Source organism: Hyperoodon ampullatus, assembly GCF_949752795.1.
Source record: "Hyperoodon ampullatus genome assembly, chromosome: 19".
Classification (NCBI taxonomy): Eukaryota; Metazoa; Chordata; class Mammalia; order Artiodactyla; family Ziphiidae; genus Hyperoodon; species Hyperoodon ampullatus.
The window spans coordinates 42,189,087-42,209,611 of NC_136932.1; the positions used below are offsets into that span (position 1 = coordinate 42,189,087).

At 50.0% G+C, this 20,525-nt stretch overlaps 1 protein-coding gene across 1 annotated transcript in view; it reads right to left on the reverse strand.

Annotated features, from left to right (window-relative positions):
* The window catches only part of RAP1GAP2 (RAP1 GTPase activating protein 2), a gene marked incomplete at both ends in the record, with an annotated part of 216,889 nt that overhangs the window by 16,777 nt on the left and 179,587 nt on the right, over window positions 1–20,525 (reverse strand). Inside the window, 6 exons of the mRNA XM_079725572.1 lie at window positions 3,385–3,519; window positions 4,855–4,941; window positions 5,458–5,529; window positions 10,935–11,090; window positions 13,537–13,666; window positions 15,760–15,860. Coding sequence (XP_079581698.1) covers window positions 3,385–3,519; window positions 4,855–4,941; window positions 5,458–5,529; window positions 10,935–11,090; window positions 13,537–13,666; window positions 15,760–15,860 — 681 coding nt within the window. The remainder of the gene's footprint in view (window positions 1–3,384; window positions 3,520–4,854; window positions 4,942–5,457; window positions 5,530–10,934; window positions 11,091–13,536; window positions 13,667–15,759; window positions 15,861–20,525) is intronic.

Genomic DNA, 20,525 nt, shown 5'->3' on the forward strand with positions numbered 1-20,525 from the left:
TGTTCGTAGAACTGGCAGATTCCTGAGAATATCTCCAAGCACCTCAGTTTGAGAAGCAGGTGTAGATGTCCATAAACCAATCGTTCTGTTTCTCATGAGAGAAAAGCTTAAATTAGAGCCAGTGGGATTGACGTAAGATGCAAAGAGCTAATCTAAGTAGTGTGAGGTGCCAGGCAGCACAGCCCAGGGCAGTGATGGGTCTGCTCCTTGGGACAGAGACAGAGGGTCACTGCCCTGGATAATGAGGGAAGCACAGTCCCAGAGGCAAGGGCAGAGATGGCTGAGATCACTTTTAGTCCTGGGAATTCTTAGTTACGTTTCCCTGAACCTGTGAGATGAAAATTTGACAGGACCGAGATGAAACGTGCAACTTTTCTTCCTGGAGTCACTTCATGCACCATTCCTACAAGCGGGATGCCATGGAGGTCTGGGTGAGGAACTCCAAGGGAATGCCAATGATTCTGACACACAACACCATCCTAGGTGCCCACGAAGAAATACCAAAACTAGAAACAGTTTCCTGAGCTGGGTCAGACCACAGGCCTGGCCACAGGCAAGACCCAAACATCAGAATCCCTCAAGCCACTGGGCTCCATGCTGCTAAGCCTGGCCTGCCGCCAGCTTGGGAGACGTGAGGGCAGTGACGGAAGGGACAGGGCAAAAGAGTAAACCCAGCAGGGTTTGCAGAAAAGCTGATCATAACCGGCAGGGCTCTGAAGGCTTACTCTGTGTGACTGACCATGACCGTGACTGCGTGACTGTGACCATCCCCTCCCTCGCCCCGCAGTGCTACCTCGGAGATAAGCAGGGAAGCAGAATGCAGAAGCGGGTCTATCTTCAGCCTACAGATGGAAGGATTTAGGGTTGAAAAGATGAGTTTCCTGGATTATAGGATCAAAGACAAGCGATGATAAAGTCTTGAAGCATCTCTCTTGGGAAGCCCTTTAGTCAGACCCTGTGGAGTCAAGGACAGATCAACTGCTTCTCCTGCTGGAGGGAAGGGCCTGGACAAATGGCCCTTAGACTCACAACCTGTCTGTAGCTGCTGGGCTATTTTATCCACCGTCCACAGCCTACAAGCTTTTCCAGGTTATAAAAATATTTGAAATCTGAAAAAAATAATTATTAACTCGCAGATACAGAAAGAAACCTGCAAAACTAAAAGCAATTTGCTTCATTACATGTCTGCAAAATATAACATGAGGTTAGCTAGTCAACTGTAGCTCAGGTCTTACATAAATTACATTGACTGTGGGATGCGGGAACGGTTTGATACGCTTGCTACGATGGGGGGCAGAGCCTACAAGGGTTTTCCTAATGACCAGGTGTCACGTTCACCCCTCTCTCGGCTGGGCTAGCCAACCTGGCTCCCTCTTTCCTCCCCTTTCATCTCGTCTCTTATCCCTCATCCCCCTTTCTTCTTGATTTCCCAATTTCTATTTCACCCTGGCTGCCACTGTCCATCACAACTGAAACAGATGCCCCAGGAATCTCCCACCAGCCTAGGCGAGCAGCTCAGCCCCTACCCTCACTCCCATGAGGAATCTTAGCAGCTGGCCCCAACTAGGCCATCAGAGCCCTGCCCTGCTCTCTGTGGTCCAGCCTGGCAGCGAGGGACAGACCTCAGGCTTGCCCGGGCTGGGCTAGCATGGGTGGAATCTTAATGGAGTTGGGAACCAGGAGGCAGTGTCATGTAGCTGTTAAGAACACAGGCTTTGGAATCTGGCAAACCCAGATTCAACTCCCATGTCTGCTGGGTGACTTGGGACAAATTGCTTTGTCACTTTGAGTCTTAGTTTCCTCTCATGTAAAATCACACCCATCATTATTAAAATTGGGTATGAATTATCATACCAAAATTATTATGCCCATAATAATAGCCTTCCTCACAGGGCACAGAGGGCAGTCATGAGGCTTTCGATGGAATAATGTATGTTAAGCTTTCACTTTCCATGAAAACAGTAGTAACAGCTAACACTTCTACTGAGCATTTCTTGTATTCCAGGCCACATGTACTTTTCCAGGCATTATTTCAAGGAGTCTTCCCACTGATTCCATGACAGAGGTCCTACTGATCACCCCTGTGCTGTGGATAAGAAATCTGTCGCTCAGTTGACATATATACACTACCAAATGTAAAACGGATGGCTAGCGGGAAGCTGCTGCATAGCACAGGGAGATCAGCTCGATGTTTTATGACAGCCTAGAGGGGTGGGATAGGGAAGGTGGGAGGGAGGCTCAAGAGGGAGGGAATATGGGAATATATGTATACATAGAGCTGATTCACGTTGTTGTACAGCAGAAACTAACACAAAATTGTAAAGCAATTATACTCCAATAAAGATGTTAAAAAAAAAAAAAAGAAAAGAAAAGAAATCTGTAGCTCAGAGACTTTAAAGACCATGCCCAGGATCGCACAGAGCTGGGATTCTAATATAGGCAGGTCTAACCCTCACTCCACACATACCACCACCAAAATGGTAGCTTTACAAATCATTCTGCAATGGGCAATCCAGAACACTGACCTAACGACCAGAAAACCTGGGTTTGAAACAAGGTTCTACCTCTCCTGTAGGTGCAACGTTTTGAGCAGTCCTTCAGCCTCTCTCAGCCTATCCCCCTGTGTGTGAGGGAAAAATAACAAGACCCAAGTGCTGCCAACTGCACAGGATTACAGCCAGCCTCAAATCGGATGCTGGATGTAAGTGCTGGGTGGAACAACATGCACTTGGCAAGCATGTGATGATGAACCTTTTTTACCCCATGCCGGCTAAGTGTGTGTCCAAGCTCTACTTGAATACTTCCAGGAACAGAAAGCTCACTACTTATTTTAGTAGCTCACTCTGGTTAGAAAGCTCTTCCCTTTGCAAAGTCCCCGAGGACTTGCCTGTAACTCCATCCCACCAGCGCTGGCCAGGTCCTCCATTGCCCTGGCAACTGGGAACGATCCTTGCAGTCTCCCACACTGGCTGCTGAAGATTCCTAAGGCTTGTTTCCTTGCTCCTGCCATCCTGCCCTGGGCTCCCCAACCACAGAAAGAGGCAGATGAAAGCAGGAATGTTCTTGGTTTGCACGGGCTCCTCTCCTGCTACTAACTCTTCCCCTGTTCCTTCTTACCAGACTCCAGGAGTCTGATGAGGAGATGATCCAGATCAAAGAAAGGATGTGGAAGATGCCAGAGACACTGTTGGCTTCTCTGACCATTCACACTTCCTGAGACCCCTGCCCTCTGCAAACATCTGTGATGCCCCTGCTGGTGCTGCCACCGCTGGCTGGCACTCGGGCTCTGGTCTCAGGGTCACGTGGACTTTGCCCTGCTGTCGTCCCTTGTTTGCCCCCCCGCCTCCCTGCCCTAGCAATCCCCAGCCGCTCTTGTGCCCATACCTTAAAAGACTCCAGGAATCCCCCATGGCCCCCATTCTCAAACTTGTCCTCTTCTGGGCCCAGTCCCAGCATGGCCTGAGTGTGGGCGTGGAGTTCATCGTGAAGGTTGTCCAGGAGGGCGGCCCTCGTCCGGTCCTGGAAGGGAAGAGGGTGGGGGCTGTGAAGCTGGCACGGACGGCAGAGCTGTGCCCTCTCCCTGGGGGGCTCCCGACACCTGGCCCAAGGGCTGTTCTTCTGGCCAACTGCATCCCGGCAATGGTATGGACCGATATCCAGGCTGAGATCCACTCCCACAAATGCTGCAGCTAACATTACAGCTCCGGGCCAGGCCCCCTCCCTCTTCTCCCTGGGCCATCCTGCCCTCCCATGGCCCTGCCCTGATGACTCCTAGCCCAGATCTCTGCCCCAGGTGCCGCCTCCACGTACCCAACTGCCCGCAGCTCTTCTCCATCCAGATGTGCGTCCAGGGCTACGTATACAGCCTCCAGGGGGCGCCATTCACACAGACCAGGACCAGCCCTTTCCACAACCCAGCCTTTGCAGGCACCTCCAATCATCAGGTCCAAACAGAACTCATCTCCAGCGGTCCCCATGTCAGCTAAGAGCCCAAGTCAAAGGCCCAAGAGCCACCCCACCAATCCCACTTACCCCTACCCTTATATACTGGAGTCCATCAGGTCTTCCTGATTCTGACCACTTCCTGTGCCTGGTATAAGCACACTGTCACTGTCTCTTTTGGACTCCTGTAATAGCTTCTAACTGGTCACGCTTCCTGCCCTCCTCGCCTTCAATCTACCCTCTCTCCCACCTCCTCCTGCACTTTATTAGGTACCCATCACCTCTAGTTCTAGTTGATCTGACCCAACTAGCATCTCTAGGTGGGCCTCCCACCATTCCAGGCCCCACATGAATCCTTCTTAGGCCACATCCAACCCTCTGCAGCTCCCTCACAAAGTCAGGCTCTGAATCTGCCTGGCCTTTGCTCATGCTGTTTCTCATGCCTGGAATAACCCTCCCCACTCTTTCCTCCTGGCAAAAGGTTCATCAGATATCCAGACTCAGCAGCTCAAGGGCCACCTCTTCCAAGAAGCCTTCCCTGAACACACCCTCCATTCCCCATCAGCAGAAGCAGCCTCTGTGCTGGTCTCCATCACAGTCCAGCTCACTGCATCATACCTGTCTCCCATCAGCCTATGAGCTCTATAAGGGCAGAAACTGTGCCTCACGTATCCCAGGGAACAGAACAGAGCCTAGCACACAGTAGGTGCTCAAGAAATGATTGGTGAATGGTTGACTAGACCTAAAGTTTGGATGGAATTCCCGCAAGAAGAAAGAGCTCCATATCAACACAAGGCTGAAGGTTTAGAGGGGCAAAGATGGTGCTTCCTCACCTTAAACAGCCCCCAAGGATAGACCCCCAGGAAAGGCTGTCCAGGAGGGCAGGAGGAAGATCGGAAACCGCGCTCTCACCTCCAGCTTTGCAAACTTGTCTGACTTGCAGCAAGCATTCTCTGCATTGGTGAGCTTGGTGAGGAGAAACTCCCTGAACTCCGGGCCCTGGAACAGACAAGACACCCCACCCTTAGCTGTTGCCCAAAGAGCTTCAGCCACAGGAAGAGGTAGGCAGAAGAGGGGGTCTGGGGAGAGCCCCTGAAAGGTCCCCTTCCAACATTTCATCAGTTCTAGCCCAGCCTAAGCCCACCTGCTAAGACGCTAACATGGAAACCAGCTTCCCTGGTGCTGGGAAAACCAACCCTCCACACCCACAGTGGCATTTCCATGACTGGAAGCCCATCTGTGCCCAAGCCTCCTGGGACTGGAGCATGGCATAAAAACCCTTCTTTTAGCAGAAAGGCAACCCCAGTATCAAACACCCTGACAAAAGGCCCTGTGCTGGGCCAGGCTGGCGGCACAAGGAGAGGTGGGGAGAGACCCCAAGTGAGGAGATCCCCCAACCCTGCTGAAGGTTCTCCTAAAGCTCTAGCCCAATTCAGCCCCCCTGCAACCACTGCCACTCGGGTGTGGAAACCTGGAGTCTCGGACATGAGAGGAGCAGAAAGGAGAATTTCTTACCTTCTGGAAAACAGGGGGGCTGGGCAGAGGTGGGCCGAAGGCAGGCACGTCTTCCCGTGCGGTGACTGCGACCTGAAACACAGAGGCTCGGTGTGGGCCAGGAGGGAGGAGACCCAAGCTGAGGATGACGAGAGTTCCGAGCCCTGGTCCTAGGGGACTTCCCCCCCTCCTCCCCCCTCCCCTTCCCAGAATACAAATAAAGAACCATCATTGGCACACCCGAGTCACTGTTCCTAGAAGTGGGGCTGGACGGCGTGGAGCCATCCCCATACCCTCGTCTGCATTCCTGGAGGCCGGAAGCAAGTTTGGCAAGACGACTGGACAGGGCTGAAGAGCAGCCTGGAACCCTAATTCTAATGTAGTACAAGAGCCCAGGAGATGCTATCGCATTATCTCATTCGACCGGGATGCTTAATCCTACAGAGAAGGCACCGGCAGAATTATTAGCCCTGGATTCCTGATGAGGAAACAGATGCCCAGAGCCGTGGAGCCTCAAAGGCACACAGGAGATCAGCCCCAGAGATGAACAGAGAATCCAGAGCACCCCGACCCCGCTCTGGGGTTCTTTCCGACAACACTGACTCCCAAACCTGACCAGACGTCAGAATCACTTCAAGCGTTTAAAAATAAATACCGATTGCATGGGTTCCACCCCAAACCTACTGAATCAGCAGCTTTGGGGTGGAGCCAGGAATCTGCAACCATTAAACGCACCCGAGGGCTTCCCTGGTGGCGCAGTGGTTGGGAGTCCGCCTGCCGATGCAGGGGAGGCGGGTTCGTGCCCCGGTCTGGGAGGATCCCACATGCCGCGGAGCGGCTGGGCCCGTGAGCCATGGCCGCTGAGCCTGCGCGTCCGGAGCCTGTGCTCCGCAATGGGAGAGGCCACAACAGTGAGAGGCCCGCGTACCACAAAAAAAAAAAAAAAAAAAAAAAAAAAAAAAAACGCACCCGAGAGCTTCTGGGCGGTCAGTGGACTGGTGTTTGGGAGCCCTGGTCTCAGACACAAAGGGTTGGTCAGGCCGGGCAAGGCTGGAACTAACAGAGCGCCAGGGCCGAGCCTGGGAATTGGGGGTGGAAGGACACCAAGGCGCTCTGTGTGAGGGTCTCCCAGGCTCGGGACAGGCCCCACACCTCCCTCTTCCCTCTCTGCACGGAGGTGCCCTGGTTTCACCTGTTCTCAGCCCCGGAGGCTGCAGGCCTCTCTGGAGACTCTGCCCTCTCCCTTCCCCAGCGGCTGCTGACGCGAGCCCAGCCCTGGCATGCCGCCAGCCTCCCCAGCCTGTGAAGTAGGGCAGATGCAGAGTCTGCCAGACCGGGTGAGCAGGCAGCTCGGAGCCAGGCCAAGGAAAGGCCGGCCAGGGTCTGCAGGGAAAGGGAGCGGGAGAGGGCTGGTCAATACGACTTTCTCTCCCCAAGGGCAAGACTGCCCTCATGGCCCACACGGCAGTGCCCAGAGTCAGGAAATGGTATGTGCTTGGCTGACGTGATTTCTGGCTGGTTCCAGCTGCCAAACAGTTCCCCCTCCACCACCCACCGTGCACCCGTGGCACAAGTCAAGAATTCCACCCGCGGAGCCAAAATTGGGGGAGAGGGAGGGGGAAGGCCACTGACGGGCTGCTGGCGAGGATGAGGCCAGAGGCCAGGCCCAGCTCTCCCCTCTCCCCACCCCGATGCCCCCTCCTTCTCAGGCTCGCATTGGTGTAGTCTGTGCCAACTGGGTAAGGAGCTGCAGATAAGCTCCTAAATCCACCCGAGTCTCCCAGCCAGACACGCCCACGAGCCCACTGCAGCAGCCAGGTCAGACAGGCGGGAGACAGGATCCTTCCTCTGATGGCGACTCTCTATCCCCACGCGCTCCCTCTCCTGACCCCTTTCCATCGAAACACCTGGGCCTTTGTTATTCCCTCCTCTTGGGGACGGTTGGGTTGCCGAGCTGAAAGCAGAAGCTGCTTGAACACAACCTCACCTTCCTGTTTTCTAAATCCAGCCAAGGCCTCCCAGCAGGGGTGGGGGCAGGGCTTAGAAAGACAGAGGCAGCAGGTGACTCTGGGGAAGAGACTCTTCAAGAACTGGAAAGCGGAAGGAGACAGGGGGTGTGTAAGTAATAAGAATACACCAGGGAGGCGGGGAGCCTCTGAGGACTCCAGACTTCATAAGATCCCCGTGTCTGTCCAAGCATGGCCTGGAAGCCTTAGAGAACCATGAGGTCACTCAAGCAGCAGACCAGTAGTGAGGGAAAGAGGGCACATGGACAGGAACCCGCCTCCGGGGTCTGCTTCCCGTAAGATTCCTGACACCTTTGCAGAACTTGAGGAGTCGGGGTAGGATGAGCTCAGACAGGGTGGGGAGAGAGTCCTAGCGATGGCTCAGCTGTAATTTCCTTCCAAGCTAGCAGGATGGGGATGAAATTCGCATCTGAAACATAATTCGATGCGATGTTTCATGCACACACCAGATTGTGGGTCCAAGTTCCCACCTGCTCTGACAGCTCTGTGATGAAGACCCCAGTCAGACCTGGACAGGACCTGGCTCCACTGTTTCTGGGCTCTGTGGCCTCAGGCCTTAAGAAACTTAAGCTCTGGGCTTCCCTGGTGGTGCAGTGGTTGAGAGTCCGCCTGCCGATGCAGGTGACACGGGTTCGTGCCCCGGGCTGGGAAGATCCCACATGCCGCGGAGCGGCTGGGCCCGTGAGCCATGGCCGCTGAGCCTGCGCGCCCGGAGCCTGTGCTCCGCAACGGGAGAGGCCACAACAGTGAGAGGCCCGCGTACCGCAAAGAAAAAAAAAGAAACTTAAGCTCTCAGCCTCAATTTGCTCCCCTGTAAACAGGGCCAATGGAGGCCTGCTTGGCCAGAGGCTTGGGAGAATTCAAGAAGACTGCTCTTAAGGGCCTAGCACAGTGTCCAACGCAGATCAAATAAGAGGTAACCACTGTCACTCAATTTTTTTTTTTATTTTCCCTGCCGACCTGCACCTAATAAAGTACACCTGAAATACTAGAGTTCCCCCAAACCACTTTCTAATCCACACACACCCCCCGCTTTCTCAACTCCCCACTCCTTCCCCTCCTTAGCATGTCAGAACTGGAAAGAGCTCAGAGACTGCCTATTCCAATTTCCTCATTTCACACAGAAGGCAACAGAAGCCCAGAGAGGGAAGGAACTGGCCCAAGGTCACACAGCAGTCAGAGGCAGGGCCAGGACCGGAACCCCCGATTCCAGAGCCTCTCGGTCTGGGACACTTTCCTGCACGTTCCCACCCCTGTCCTTCACCCCTTCCTCTTCTTCCCTGTTGTTTGTCCTCCCCAGTGGGGGCCCCCTGGGGCACTGCCCAGCCCCCAGGGAAATCTCACCCTCCTATGCCATAGCCCCTAAGCCCGCAGGGGTCAGCTAAGGTCCCGTGTCACCTGGACCCCCCTGAGGGATCTAACCATGTCCGCCTCAGCCTTCCCATCACTGGGGTGCTGCTGGGGCCGTGGACGGACAGAGCTTTGAGGAGCACCTTGAAAGGCTGACCTCCCTCCCTGCCCTCTGCCCCCCGACCCAGCCCCACTCACAGGTCTTGCCCTCCAGCTTTGATGTTTGCCTGGCAGGCGGAGCCCAAGGTCCCACATCACGGGGACAGCCCCGCTCTCCCTGTGAGCTCTGCTTCTCCCCACCTCTCTGAGGACAGTGCTTTTCCCTGGACCAGAAACCGTGGCTAGGGAGACTTGGTAAAGACTTCTGGCATCAACGCTGGAGGTGGGGTGCTGCTTTCTTGGGTCTCTGATTTTTCTCTTTCGTATTTTCCTACTCTACAAAAGCTCTTAGAAAGTGGAGAGGCAGTTAGCTGAACTCCATTTCCTATCAGGAACTAAAAGCAAATACTAGACGTCCACGAGAGGGCTCATTCTGCCGGCAGAGGCCCAGCAGATGAGCCACACGTACACACATGACTGCCCGGCAGGCCTTGGGAGCCCTCCTATCGCACAGCTTTACTCTGAGGATCCGCCTCTGCCACCGCTGGCTGTTAAAAGAACCAGGTGACTGTCTGAGTGACCCAGTGGCTGAACTGCCTCCCAGCCTCTTCTATCCCTTCCCTGAAGCTGGTTCTTTATGTCACTTCCAAGTGCCCACACACCAGGCACTGAATGAGGACACTCGCTTCCACCAACAAATTAATCAACCGGTTGTTTGAAATGAATGTCCCCGTTGGTGAAAGCCTTGAAGGAAACACCCAAACCATGGCTTCTCCATCTTTTCAGCTAAGACTGCTCCGTGACAGAGGAGGATGAACGTGGGCATATAAAGGAATCAGCTCCTCAGCAAGACAGAGGGGGTTTTTTTGTTTTGTTTTAGAAGCCTCCTATTTGGCTTTAAAGCTGATGTGAATTTTGCACTTCACACACCTGGGTTTGGGCTGATATAACAATGATATAACATCATTTTTCTTTCCCAAAATATTCAAGCAAAATTGATATTCTGGAAAGATGGCTATGAAGTGGTATGGCCTCATGAACCCCAGGGACCAGCACTGGCCTAAGTTATTATATGGGAAACATTTCAGGCCTATGGTGTCCTCTTCCAGGCTCCTCTCCCTCCCCTAACACCGTGGGGAACAGGGAGTTCTCTGAGAATTTGAGCTATGGTTTCTCTCCCCAGAAAACACAAAGAAGCATGGGAACTCCACATTTTGCACTTATCTACAAGGAATACATAACAAAACTTATCTAACACCCACTTTGAAAACCCTGCCTCAGTCTATCTCCCTTGGGTCCCATGCCTCCCAACACCACTGTGATACAGAGAAACTGTTACTCAGGAGGTTGGACTCGTTCCTCATGGAGAAGCAAAGGAGAGGGTGAGTGACACAGCCATCAGGAGGGGATAGGGTGAGGGCAGCTGAGGCTCGTCTACATCCGTGAAGATTCTGAGCCAGTGTGAAAGCCCACTAATGGGTCAGAAGGTTTAGACCCAGATGCTCACAACCCCACCTCCCTGGGAGTCTTCAAATTAAGCTCATTTGCCCAGAATGGCTAAACCAGAGGGGCCCACCCAGTGGCCAGGGTCTACCCTGCTCTCCACCCTTCTCACCATGAACATCTCTCACTTTCCTTCCTTCCCTTTGTTTGTTACCGCCTTCCTCCTCTCCCTTTTCCTGACAGTCTCTCCACTTTCTCTTTTCTGCTCTCCTCTGGCGCTGCCTCGCTCTAGCAAATGGCATTACCAGATTCCATGTAGGGACACAGAGTGCTTCTCAAGCCTTGAGTTAGAGGCTGTGAACCTGAAGGCAGCAAGATGGATGAGGTGACCTCAGAAGGTGCTCTCCAAGAATCTAGCTCGCAAACCCCAGAAACCCGAGAACTCGTGGGAAATCTATCACGTTTTGGAGGATGGTCTGAGGGGCCACTGAGACATGGTGTTGCCCGATGTCGCTGAGTCCATGAAGTGTGGTGAGGTGCCTGGGCCCACCACCTCCTCCAACGGGACTTTCTCCTTACCTTGTAGGATGGGGTCTCCGTGCCCGCGTTCTCAGCCTGCACAACAATGTAGGCATGTAAGAAGTTGGAGGCAATCATATCTGGGACAAACGGTGTGTTTTCTTCTTGGAAGATGATGGCCACAATGTCATTCCCAATGTGTCTCTTTCTCTGGAGCTAATCAAAAAGTGTTCCATTGTTATAAGCCAGTTAGGAACATCCTGAAAACAGAATAGGTCTGTATAGGAAATTCCTCATTATTCTGTCATTGTACATAAACCCCGGAATGCTGAGACCTCTCTCTCCAAGGAGCTTTTTCTTTCAATCTCTAGAAGCCACTAAAAAGGAAAAAAATGAGGAAAATGCCTACGTTGTCAGGAAGAGGCCGGCAAGCTTCTTACTGAGCTCTACAGCACGTAGAGGTAGCCCTGACTCAGGACTCGTGGAGACTAGTTAAAAAGTGAGGCTGGGGGCTTCGCTGGTGGCGCAGTGGTTGAAAGTCCACCTTCCAATGCAGGGGACATGGGTTCGTGCCCCGGTCCGGGAAGGTCCCACATGCCGCGGAGTGGCTGGGCCCGTGAGCCATGGCCACGGAGCCTGCGCGTCCGGAGCCTGTGCTCCGCAACGGGAGAGGCCACAACAGTAAGAGGCCCGCGTACCGCAAAAAAAAAAAAAAAAAAAAGTGAGGCCGGGTTTTGCCCTGGGAGAGCTTGTAATTGATCTGGGAGAGACACAAACACAGGTGGAGCCACCTGAGAACACTAACAAAGCCATCAGCCAGCAAATGCTAAATCAGCCGCTACCCACAAAGTGCCTGACACTATGGGGGCAAAGAAGAGGGCTAAATCAGAGGCCTGGTAGCAATCTGAGAGGGCTTCCTGGAAGAGGAGACTGGGAGAGAAGGGAGCACTTGATGGAAATGTGGATGAGCAGGAAGGAGGGGGCAGATCATCCTACACCAGAAGGGAGAAGAACCATGCTCAGAGAAGTACGGGCAACCTGGCTTGGTGGAGGTCATGGGGGAGAGAGAAATACAACCCCGATTCAGCACCCTAAGCTCTGCCAGGTGCTGTCACAGGTGATCTCAATCCCCAAGCACCTACTGTGTGCCAGGAACCATACTCAGCTGTTCCCATGCAAAATTTCAAATGTTAAGGCCCTCTTGTATACCAAATCCAGGCTAGGTGCTTACCTACACTTTGTTCTTTTATTAAACACCTACTGCACACAAGCTCTGTTTCCCACTGAGTTTCTCACTTACTGAGCACCTGCTGTATACTAAGCCCTGTGCTGGGCACTTTTACAAATTGTCTCACTTATAGCACACACATCATCCCATTTCTTAGGAAGAGAAATTAACATGTATGCAGTCCTTGCTGAGAGCTAAGCTCTGTGCGCATCCCACTTAACAGGTGACACTGAGAACAAGCCAGGCAGAGAAGAGCCCTCAGTCTTAGGCTGGGGCAGTGGGTGAGGGAGGCCGTGAGGGAAGAGCTGAAGGTAAAACACAGAGAAAACCTACTTTGGGTATAAAAGGAATCCTGCTCCTATTTGTTTCTGGAACATTCAGTAGTTATTCTAGAGCCAAACTGCAGTCTCCTTTGCCAATTTCCTTTTTTCCTAAGAAGCCAGGCTCTATGTTTACAATATTACATCTGTGCTCCCTCCTGGGTTCCCTGCTCAGAAACAAATGGGTCCGAGTTTGGTGAAAGGCCTACTTCCTTCCTTATCTTCCTGGAGACTGAAATGGTACAAAGAGTGGGACGGGGCAAATGGGACCACAGCCAGGGACCAGCTGCTGGTTTCAGGGCTCAATGAGGAAAAGAAAAGCCAGGTCCTCCCCGGGGGCATGCAGCTGTCAGAAGCAGCAAATGAGAGGGAAAGGAGGAATACACTAGAAGCAGAGGTCTCATTCAGGGTTCTCCAGTCAAGGAAAAGGCTGGATTCCTGCCCATGGCAGGTGTCCTAAGACATAAGGCTGTATGACTAGACAAGCTGGACAGGGGTGTGGGGATGTCACATGCAATAACCAGCTTGACGTCTCTGGGCCAGGAAGAGTGGCCTGGACAGTGAACAGTCATGAGGTAGGAAGCCTGCCACAAGCCAGGCATCGTACTGAGCCCTACAATCAGAACCTTATGTGATTCCCACCACAACCCTCTAATGTACGTGGTGTTATCCCTATTTTACAGATGAGGCAAATGAGGACACAAGATTACCAGCTTGCCCAGAGTCACATACCCCTCAGTGGCAGAGCTGGCTTCAAGCCACCACCTGCAGATCCTGTCATGTACTCTTTTATCACCAGCCTACACGATCAGGGCACCTGGGCTCTGCTCACAGCTCTGCCCCTGATCACCTGGGAAACAGTTTTTAACCACTGTTTCCCCATCAGTCACAGTGGGATAACCAGGAGCCCTGTCCCGCCCCCCACACGGGCTGCTGACCTGCAGCCTTGGTGGAATAACACAGTAGTTCAGGTTTTGATAAAAGGAACAAAGTTGAACAGACGGGCTTCTTGATTATGAAAATGGGGAAGGCGGCCTCGGTTCTCCAGGGAGACCAGACGCAGGCTTTCACCTCACACGCCCCAGGCTCCCGAAGCCATCCGGAACCCGGTTACCTGCTGGGTGTCTCCCTCGGTAAACGGCAGCTTTGTGGAGACGTGAAACATGATCTCCCTGTCCCGGAATATCGTGTACACTGATTCCACCCCCGTCTGTCCATGGGTCACATCCAGGCCTCCTCGGAAACTGTCAGGGGAATGGGAAAGTGCCAGGGGAAGAGAGAGAAAGAGAGAGAAGGGAAGTGGGCAACTTGGTACAACCTTCCCTAAGGACATGGGGGCAGGAGAATGAGAGAAGATGTGGAAGAGTTGAGGGCAGAGACTATGATGCTGGGAAAGCAGATAAGGCTCATCTTCTGAGCAGATGAGCCCTGGCTTCTAACCATAAATTACTATTTCAAAGACGAAGGCAGGACCTCCATTCCAAGCCTTGGCTGTGTCCCCTCCACTCCATGGGAAGAGAGGTCGTCCGTCCATCCACAACCCCAGACAAATGCCGTCCTAGCTGCTAGTGGCCCCCAAGGCTGGGCATAAGCCTTTGCTCTCTGCAAGGCTGTGTCCAGGTCCTCAGCCCAGAGCCAGGGCCGCCGTCCATCCTTTTGGATGGTGGTGAGCCCCACAGGAGTATCTGGAGTCAGCGAGAAGAGGGGACAGATGCTTGACTTCTACCCAGCCAGTCCCGGATATGGAGACCCCACCACAGCAGCACCCAGCTGGGAGGTAGCCAAGGAGGTCCCTTCTCTGGCTACCTCCTTGCAGGCAGGAAAAAAAAAATACTAAGGAACTGGGTGGGCTTCTCAGAGCTGCCCCTACTTCCCTTATAGAAACATGGCTGCTAGCCGTGGCTCATCTTCTTCAGCAAGGGGAGTGGGATACATGTTCCTTTAAGAAAATGAAATAAAACAGATCCTGAACATCAGGTGCCCCCAACCCCAAGCACTATAATACAAGCCAGAAGTGTGCTCAGCCCCATAGGGCAGAAAACACATGTGGCCAGGAGTTAGGTCCATTCAGGTTCTAGACCAGCTTCTGCCACTAAGTCAGCACATGACCTTGGGCATATCACTTAATCTCTCCAGGCCTCAGTTTCCTTTCTCTTGAAAATAAAGGGATAGGATTACATGACCTCTGGGGTCCTTCCTGGTTTTAATATACTTTATTTCATCAGTTGCAAGATGGAACATTTTTTCCCATTTTAACCTCTCTGAAATCAGGATATATCTTATAAGGATGGCATCTCAGAGCCAATGGAAGGTGGTATAATAAGAATAACAATGACGACCAGTGCTTACTCTGCGTGGCACTGGCCTAAGTGCTTCACGTGCATTATCTATTTCAATCCTCCAGCAAGCTTGTGTGGTCAGTACTATCTTTATCTCCCTTTTTACAGACAAGGAAACTGAGGCTTGCAGAGGCTAAGTCACTTGTTCAAAGTCATAGAGCTAATTAGTGGCAGGGATGGGATTTTGACCCATGTGTGACTGGCTCCAGACAGCAGTGATGACCTTGAAGGGGGGAGGAAGAGGAGGAGAGAAGGGAGCAGTGGAAATAAGTGATTATCAAGCACCTACTCCATGCCAGACACAGAGCTAGTGCATTCACATATGTCAGGACATCCTGGTAATGCGGCTGCTGAGGTGGGAAATTCTGAGGGCTCAGCCGTGTGCCAGCCACAAAGCAGAGAACAGGCTGGCCAGGTTCGAAGGCCCTCCCCAAGTGTTGCCTTTGCCAAGTAACATCAAAGGCCAGAGCTTTCCAAGAAATAGCCCCAATATTCTTTCTGTCCGCTTAGAGAATCATACACTGTTGCATAGATTCCTGCCAGAGGGATTACGGTATTTGCACCAACTTAATTAACCATTCTTTTTGTGTCTTATCTAAAATGGGTCATTTCCCCCAAAACTACATAGGGTCCTCTTTCCGGAATGCCTAGCAGGTGATTGACCTGCTCACCTGGAAGGGAAGGTGGATTCATTTTACTCTCAGTCTGAGCCAACTGTAATTAGGAAGGCAAATCTCAGGTGGAACGATTTCATCATGCATCCTGAGGGCAAAAGTCAATGCCTTTCCGACCATCTGCCATTCAGGATTATCCCCTGTACCACCGATTCCTTCGAGATGCAATCAATGAATGTTGATCATTTGCTGAAAAATAATCCCATGTTCCTTGTACGTGTTGTTAACTCTCACATGCCACCCCCTGAAACTCTGCAGTCGGCCCTCACCCTTCCTCTAGGGCCTCATCAATAGGGGCAGAGCCATCACTTGGCTAAAACCCACCCTTTGAAGTCCTGCAGCGTGACGGTGTCTCCCAGCAGATCTAAGAACTCCTTGAAAGCTGGGCTCTCCTCACTGTTCCCAAACAGCTCCTCCTCCAGGGTCTGAAAGAGAAACAGAATCAGGGGAAGGAGTTCAGAAAAATAAGCCTTCTCGTTGCCGCCAAGAGAAGGAATGTGATTGTCCAGATACCTGGTCCCTTTCTTCCTTTCCCCATCCCCCTCATCTGCCATCCAGTGGCTCTGTCATCCATGGGAGGAAGGACTAATAGAGGCTCACTCAACAGAGCTGGATTTTGGGGGCTGGTTAATGAGGACTTTCTGTTTGAACAAAAGCTGCTGCTCAGTTTAAAAAAAAAAAAAAGGCAAAGCCGAAGCAAGGAATTCTTAGACTTGATACCGAAAACCGATCCAAAAATGAAAAATTAAGAGTTGGACTTCTGACAAAGGACTAGTATCTAAAATACATAAAGAACTCTGAAAACGCAATAGTAATCAAAACCACAATGAGGGACTTTCCTGGCGGTCCAGTGGTTAGGACTCCACGCTTCCAGTGCAGGGGGCACGGGTTTGATCCCTGGTTGGGGAACTAAGATATCGTGTGCCACGAGGTGCAGCCAAAAACAAACAAACAGACCAAAAAAAAAAAAAAAAACACAATGAGGTACCACTCACACCATAATAAAAAAGAAAGACAATAAGACGTGTCAGTGAGGATGTGGAAAAATCAAAACCCGCTTATGTTGCTGGTGGGAATGTAAAATAGTGCCATCTCTTTGGAAAATAACCTGGCAGTTCCTCAGAAAACTAAGCATAGGGCTTCCCTGGTGGCGCAGTGGTTGAGAGTCCGCCTGCCGATGCAGGGGACATGGGTTCGTGCCCTGGTCAGGGAAGATCCCACATGCCATGGAGCGGCTGGGCCCATGAGCCATGGCTGCTGAGCCTGCGCGTCCGGAGCCTGTGCTCCGCAACGGGAGAGGCCACAACAGTGAGAGGCCCATGTACCGCAAAAAAAAAAACTAAGCATAGAGTTACCATATGATCCAGCAATTCCACTCCTAAGAATATACTCAAGAGAAATGAAAACAAAAGTTCATACAAAAAAACTTGTACACGAATATTAGTAACAGCATTATTCATAATAGCCCCAAGGTAGAAACAATCAAAATGTCCATTAACTAACAAATGGATAAACAAAATGTGATATATCCATACAATGGAATATAATTCATCCATAAAAAAGAATAAAGTTCTGATTCATTGCACAACATGAATGAACCTTGAAAACATTATGCTAAGTAAAAGAACTAGACATTGAAGGCCACATATTATGATTCCATTTATATGAAATGTCCAGAACAGGCAAATCCAAAGAGACAGAAATAGATTTGTGGCTGACAGGAGTTACAGAGTATGAGGATGATGGGAGTGACTGCTAATGGGAATGGAGTTTCTTTTAGGGGTGGTGAAAATTTTCTGAAGTTAGTGGTGATAGTTGCACAATTCTGTGACCATACTACAAACCACTAAATTGTACACTTTACTGAGATATAAATCACATGCAATTGTGAATTGTATGGTATGTCAGTTATACCTCAATAAAGCTGTTATTTAAAAATTTAAAACTCATCAGTAAAAAAAATCCAATTAGAAAATGGTCAAAAGACATGAACAGTCATTTCACTCAAGAGGATATGCAAATGGCAAGTAGGATGTTCAATTAGAAAAGATGTTCAATGTCATTAGCTGTTAGAGAAACGCAAATTAAAACCATAATGAGATCTCACTACACATCTATCAGAATAGCTAAAATGAAAAATAGTAACCACACCAAATGGTGGCAAGGATGTAGAGAAAATGGATCACTCACACTTTGCTGGTAGGAATGTAAAATGGAACAACCACGCTAGAAAACAGCTTGGCAGTTTCTTACAAAACTAAACATATAATCACCATACAACCAGGCAATGGCACTCCTAAATATTTATCCCAGAGAAATGAAAACTTCTGCTCACATAAAAACCTGTATATAAATGTTCACAGTGGCTTTATCCATAATAGCCCCAAACTGGAGACAATCCAGATGTCTGTCCCTCAACAGGTGAATGGTTACACAGACTGTGGTACATCTAGGTATACCATGGAACACTACTCAGCAATGAAAAGGAACGAACCATTGATACACTCAGAAACTTGGATGAATCTCGCTGAGTGGAGAAAAGCCAATCTCCAAAGGTTATATATTGTATGATTCCTTTTATACAACATTTTTGAAATGACAAAGTTCTAGAAATTGGAGAAGAGATCAGCAGTTGCCAGGGGTTAGGGACTGGAGCCGGGAAAGGGAGTGTGGAGGCAGGAGGGAGGTTAGCATGGTTATAAAAGCATGAGCCACACCAGGATCCTAGTGTTGGTGGAACTCTTCCGTATCTTGACTGTGGAACCTACATGTGTGATAAAATTATATACGATGACTAACAAATGGATAAACAAAATGTGATATATCCATACAATGGAATATAATTCACAGACATGCCACAAATGAGTATTTGTGAAATTGGGGAAATCTGAATAAGATCTGTGGATTTTATCACCATCAGTATCCCAGCTGTGATACTGTACTATCATTTTATAAGACATTACCTTTGGGGGAAACTGCATGAAGGGTACACAAGATCTCTCTGTATTATTTCTTATTAATACAACAGCATGTAAATTTACAAATATCAAAAAATTAAAACTTTAATCATTTTTTAAAAAATAGAAAGCAAAGCTGAAAATAGTAGCAAGCTCTGCAATCGTGACAGGCTTAAAACACTGAGTGGCCCTGCCTGATCAAAAGGTTCTACCCACAGTGGCAGGCTCTGCAAACAGCTGAAGGCTCTGCAAACACCACAGATGGCAATGAACAGCTGAAGATGACACAAAGATACTCCAGTCTGTGCAATCCCTTTAAGAAGGAAGTCTCCAATAGGTGATTCTTTAACATCTCCTTAATACCTGCTTTATAAGAAGAAAGAACTGACCTCAGGTTCTAAGCCTTCAATAGGAAACAGAGTCTAGCTAGATTTCAATAACTTAATTTTGTTTTTTTACAGTATTTCTTTTTAGAATTACCTTCATTTCAGGCAAGTGATACTAATTTCCCAGTAAGAGTAGTGATATAAAATATCCTTTAAAAATTGAATTTAAGGTGAAAGAAAACTTTAAAGAAAAGTAAGTAGTTAGTGGTATAGGTGCAATAAAAAAATGTAAGGGTTGGGCTTCCCTGGTGGCGCAGTGGTTGAGGGTCCGCCTGCCGATGCAGGGGACGCGGGTTCGTGCCCCGGTCCAGGGGGATCCCACGTGCCGCGGAGCGGCTGGGTCCGTGGGCCATGGCTGCTGAGCCTGCGCTCCGTAACGGGGGAGGCCGTGGCGGTGGGAGGCCCGTGTACCGCAAAAAAAACAAAAAACAAAAAAAAAAACGTGAGGGTAGAATGACATGATCTTAGATGTGGTTTGTGAACGTCTGAAATTTGGGAAACACTGCTTTCTAGCAGGGGTCAGCAAACTATGGCCTGGGGGCCAAGTGGGGCCTGCCGCCTATTTTTATAAATAAAGTTTTATTGGAACATGGCCAGGCCAATTCATTTAGTATTGTCTACGGCTGCCTTTGACCTGCAAAGGCAGGGTTGAATAGTTGCAACACAAACAGTATGGCCCGTGAAGTCTAAAATATTTACTATCTGGCCCTTCACAGAAAAGGTTTCCCAATGCCTGATCTGTCACATGCCATGAAGGCATCCCAACTCTAGTCCAGCAAGCTGTATGCCCCAGGTCATGAAGCTAGGGTTCGGGAGAATAGCTGCTTCTAAGCAACATACATCTTCTCCTGAGAAAACAATCCAGCTTATGCTCTGGGGTGTGCACCTCTCTCTAGGATTTACACCCAGCCTGGTATTACTGTCTTTATTTTTATACTGTCCTTGAACGTGACCATGGACTCAGGGGAGATGTTCTTAGTCATTACTGTATCCTCCACAGGCTTAGCAAAGTGCGTGACAAACAGAGAGTTAGATGGGGCTTATTTATATCCTAAAACCAGCATAGGGCTTTCACGCAACAAATGTTCATATTAATCCCCCCAATGAGGGTTTGCAAAACAACAATCCAAATATTTTAAGAAAAGACTTTTATCTGCCGGGGCGACCCCACCTTGCCTCAGCGGTGTCAGGTACATAAACAACATACAGACTCCTTCAGACTCCTTCTCAGAGGTGATGGTTAATGTTCAGTAATTATAACTCTGCTGGAATATTGGACTGTAATCACCTTATGATATCTGCTTTGGTAAATTTCATAAGCAAAGAACTTTAATTAGTGGGACTGTATTATCAGAGCTGTACAAAATAAAAATGCAGTATGTGAAAATAATTAGAGTGGCTACTTGAATAATTCCCTTAAATTATAAGATTTATCTGTGTTGGTCTTTCAGCTCCACAAGCCTTCATTAATTAGAGTGTTTTTAAGTGAACACATGCCTCTTGTGGTCTAATATCTTCAGACAAGGAAGTCAGCTATCATCCAGCTGAGAAAGACACTGTCACGCAAAAAAGATGACACAGATAATATTGAAAGATATTATCGACCTACCACTCACAGGGTCAAAACGTTTATTCATTCATTCATTCATTCATTCACATAGAAAAAAATTGAGTGGGGCTTCCCAGGTGGCGCAGTGGTTGAGAGTCCGCCTGCCGATGCAGGGGACATGGGTTCGTGCCCTGGTCC